This window comes from Crocodylus porosus, unplaced genomic scaffold (genome assembly GCF_001723895.1).
Source record: "Crocodylus porosus isolate Cpor-Errol unplaced genomic scaffold, CroPor_comp1, whole genome shotgun sequence".
NCBI lineage: Eukaryota > Metazoa > Chordata > Crocodylia > Crocodylidae > Crocodylus > Crocodylus porosus.
In genome coordinates this window covers 42,469-47,041 of record NW_017728926.1, presented here as the reverse complement: position 1 = coordinate 47,041, position 4,573 = coordinate 42,469, and the positions used below count along the sequence as shown (strand labels likewise).

General features: G+C 44.9%; 1 protein-coding gene across 3 annotated transcripts in view; it reads left to right on the top strand.

Annotated features, from left to right (window-relative positions):
- The window catches only part of PARK7 (Parkinsonism associated deglycase), a 16,420-nt gene that overhangs the window by 1,231 nt on the left and 10,616 nt on the right, over positions 1-4,573 (top strand). For 2 of the 3 annotated variants that reach the window (XM_019541144.1, XM_019541142.1), the window contains exons 2-4: positions 1,605-1,775; positions 2,347-2,448; positions 3,147-3,206. In XM_019541144.1, the coding sequence (XP_019396689.1) occupies positions 1,686-1,775; positions 2,347-2,448; positions 3,147-3,206 (252 nt within the window). In that variant the 5' untranslated portion in view covers positions 1,605-1,685. Of the gene's footprint in view, positions 1-1,423; positions 1,776-2,346; positions 2,449-3,146; positions 3,207-4,573 lie in introns of those variants that run through there. The other variant, XM_019541143.1, reaches the window with a different exon arrangement.

The window sequence follows — 4,573 nt, the reverse complement described above, 5'->3', positions numbered from 1 at the left end:
AAGAGCTAGAGTTACTTAGTCTGGAGAAGAGAAGATGGGGGTGGGGCGGTATTTGATACCAGTCAAATTCCTGAAGGGACAGGATTAGAGGGACAACATTCATAAAATACAGTAGAAGAAATTTAGGTTTGTGATTAGGAAAAACGTTCTGACTACTAGGGTTGTCAAAATTGGAAGAGGCTACCCAGGAAAGTTTGGGAATCTTCATCCCTGGAAATTTTCAGGAGCAGGTTGGACTGATGTTTGCCTGGGATGGTTTAATCAGGGATGATCCTGCCTTGAGCCCTCGTGAGGTCCCTTCTAGCTCACCTTTTCCATGATTCTAATGATGTAAGGTGTATCTTTTTAAAATTAATGGTTTATTGCATGGTAATTTCAGTCCAGGGTAGAGTAGAAAAGGCAGTTGTTCTGGCTGGGAATGAACACACAAGGGAAAAAAATAGCTTGCTTCCTGCTGATTATTTGCCAATGCAGAGCAGAAAGAGAGCGAAGAAGAGTGTATTAAAATTAAACTGAAGGAATCCTATTCTTGATAAAGAACCCCCCCAGTTATGTGCATGTTGGGATGGAAATTCCCTCTACTGGGGGGAAAAAACAAACAACCTCCTGCTAGGAGGTTGTGCAAGTTATGAAATGAGTCCTTATGCACTGGTCATCATTGTTGCCATTTTGAAGTGATTTTTGTGTGTGTGTGATATTATCAGAAACTTGACCCTACTAAATACTTTTACTACATGCATGTGAGGTGTAAGGTAGGTGCAAGACCAATTGCTCTCAAGAATCTAGCCATCCACTTAGGAGCCTGGTTTTTGTAAAAAAATCTTACCCCCAGTTTGTTCTGTTCAGTCACTTTAGGGCAGATATGCACCTTCCCCTCCCCCATTAGACTGGGAAATACCAGAAAATCTATTAATCAAACATTTGGTGACACTTGGTCATGACAACTCACAGGAAACTCCTGCAGACTACTGTCAGGAAATGAAGCTTCAAAGATGAGCTGAACACTCAATTAAACCCACTTAACAGTGTAACTGACCTCAGGTAGGAGTCGTCATCATCAGTCTCTCTCTGTGGGTGTGCAGTCTGATAACCAGCCTTATGTCTATTTAAACATTTATGCTGGTAAATGGCTGTCATGTAAAATTGTGATTAGTCCAAGATTTCTTCCCAGCTCTGCACTGATGCCCTGTGTCCTGCCACGCAAGCTACTTAAGTCCTTGGTGTCTCAACTTTTCCTTTATCAAATTAGGTTATAGTTGCCTAATTAAACACTGTTCTGAATCTTCCCTATCAGCACAGTTTAGAAGCTGTAGTAGATTATATGAAAAATGAGACAGAGATGCCACACTTTGTTACCCTGTGATGCACTTTGTGGTTGGACTGTAAGGATGATTTGGCTAAGAGAGAACTTTGAACACAAGTACTGTTAGGAAGGTCCCCTTATTATGTTTCCAGCACAGCAGTCCAGAGCCTTCCTCTACATTTCTTGTGGTACAGCATGGGCAGAGGAACTAGTGCATGTTGTATGGTGATGTCTGAGTTTAGGAGAAATCTATCTGGGCAGTTCAATTTCTAATGGTCTCTCCTTTGTCTTGCCTAAGCAGAGTATCGGTCCTTGCATGCTGGAGGCTTCAGTGCAGCACTGGGACACTGTGGAAAGTAGAGCATCTTAGTGTCAACAAAACATGTCAGCAAAAAGAGCCTTAGTGATTCTGGCTAAAGGAGCGGAGGAGATGGAAACTGTTATCCCCACTGATCTTATGAGAAGGGCTGGAGTGAGTATGCCAACCACTAGAATCCCTTGGGGTCCCTTTGAAATCAAAGCTGTTCTGCTCTTGAATCAGTCTTCAAGCAGCCCATGCGGTGTTCCTTATCTTTGTTACCTGTGAGGTACCATGCATGTCTAGGGCACTTTGACAAAGTACCAAAGAGTAAAAAAGAAGAAACTGAGTAATGTTCTATATACAGTTAGGGCAAGCATCCAGAAGAACATGAGCAAAGCCTGCCAGTGGATGATGAATCCTTTAACAGATTTACTTAGTCTGACTCTTCTGGAATGTAAAAGGCTCTGGGTTGAAATGGTTCCTGACTAGGTTGTTCAAATGGTGAGTTACTGTTTGACCTTCCACACTATGAAACACAGTATCACCACAGATGTTTCTCCCTGAATGTTGCTTTTATTGGAGGGAGACTTCTGGAGTGAGTTTGTCTTCACAGATTCCACTTTCACTTGCTTTAAATGACCTCTTAACTAAAACATACCTGTGAATACTATGTAACTGACCCCTGCGACTTTCTAAAGCAGGCAATTTTCCTGAGTCCTAATGTTGTCTCTATTTCTGATAGATCAAGGTCACAGTTGCAGGCCTAACAGGAAAAGAGCCAGTGCAGTGCAGCCGAGATGTCTTTGTTTGTCCTGACACCAGTCTGGAAGATGCCAGAAAAGAGGTTTGTCCTGTTGATTTGGCATGTTGCTTAACACTGGCCTTTTGTGGTTCACAACAACTTAGAATTATATTTATTTTCCTTCATTAATGTGTTAACTCACTCCTTGCAGCAGCAGCGTCACATGCTGAAAGATGTGTCCTGCAATTTTTGTAGAAATCTGTCAGCCTATATATCTATCTATCTGTCTGCCTAGAAAATATATATATTTTTTTCAAGAAAATACTAAAGTTTTGCACAACTTGTCACGCTCCATTCAGACACTTAAAATATTTTACAAAATCAACTCAGACTTTTATTTTAAGGTGTTACCCAGACATTCTGAGAAAATAGGATGACTTGTATAAACAGAGAGGCCCTGCTTAGGAAGGAAGCACAGTAACAGGGCTGTGTCAGGAGCTTTTGCAGCACAGCTCTTGTAATCACAGTGAAGCACTGACATTCACACTCTGGGGTACTGAGCTCACCCACACTCAGACTTCTTGTTGGAAGAGGTTGCTTTGGAACAAGTGTCTCTAATACTCTGGTCTTTCTCCTTTCCCAAACCCCAATGAGGCACTTCATTAAGTAAATGTTTTGGAAGTTGCCTAGAGAGATTAGGATTTATCTGTTACTTATTACAGTATATTCTCGCCACTACCAAGGTAGGTCTTTTCCATGAACAATTTTGATCTCACACTAACAGAATGGTGTTTCTGTAGGGGCCTTATGATGTGGTGGTCCTACCAGGAGGTAATCTAGGAGCTCAGAACTTGTCAGAGGTAAAAGACTTCTCTTCAGCAATACCAAGTCTGCCAGAATGCTCTTAATTCTTTCAGTGATGATTATTTTTATCTTCTACTTCTGCAAATTTAGTTAAATATGTTAGAGCAGTAGTGCCCAACCTTTTTGGCAGGTGGGCTGAATCCAGCTGGCGGTCTTGATCTGGCTCCTGGGGCAGGAGTAGCGGGCCCCATCTGACTAGGCAGAATGGTTGGGGGCAGGCCAGCCATAACCTGGCCCTGCAAAGGAAAGGAGCCAGACCTGGTCCCATGGGGGTAGGGGGAGGAATGGGGCATGGCCCAGCCCCAACCTGGCCCTGCAGGGGAAGTGACCACAGCCCAGCTCCAACCTGGCACTGTGGGGGAGAAAAGGAGGCATGGCTTGGCCCCAAACAGGCCCTGCAGGGGGAAAAGACAGTGTGGCCCAGTCCCTAATTCAGAAGTGCGAGGTAGGGGGTGTGGACCTGTCTGAGGGTGTGGGGCACCTTTTGGGCTTGGGAATTTGGTAGGAGGGAGGGTGGTTGCACTGATGACCATTTGTCCTCTGCTGCCAATTTTCTGGACCTGTGAAAGCTAATGAACTCTTAAGCAGCCTGGCCCTAATAACTCTGAAAATAAGGAGGTGCTTTGGATTCTTATGGTATGGAGATGAAATAATTGGTAAACAAAGATTTAATGCAACAAAGTGTAAAGTAGATTGAAGCTGTAAGTACTTGGGAAATAGGTGACTGAATTAAACCTGATGTCCATTCAATTTGCTATTCTTTTTCTGACAGTGCCTAGTATTAGATTCATTGGGGTAAAGTCTAAGAAACTTGTCTCCTGTCTGGCTTTTTTTAATCTTACCATGGCCTCTGTAGGTTAGTGTCACAGGGCACTTGGGTGCCCTGTGTCTTGGAGGAAATAAGGGTAGCTGCTACACTTTAAGGCTGCCTGGGTGCCGGTTGTTGGGGCAACCAGGCAGGTCAGGTGACCTGAAGGGGGCAGGGCCGGGCCTTAATAAATAGCCCAGGCTGGAGCCAGAGTAGCAGTTCCCTTCTGGCCGCCGCAGGAGCTCTGCGGGGAAGCTGAGCAGCCCGAGTCAATGGTTGCAGCCTGACCACCCGGACCGGCTGCAATGATGTGGGCACATGAACCCTATAAGAGACTGTGACTAAGAAGCCGAGTGAGTGTTGTGTTATAAGCCGGTAGGCTTCTTGTTTGTGTTGCAGCTGCTTGGCTCATGACTTTGTTATGGTTATGCCGGTAGACTGGGAGAGGCTATAAGGGGCGGAGGAGGCCTCAGAGGGACCCCGCAGTAGCGTGGGAAGGGGTCCTGGTGCCGTAAAGGGCGCAGCTTGGATAGGGGGCAGTGGGAAGCCCCGGAG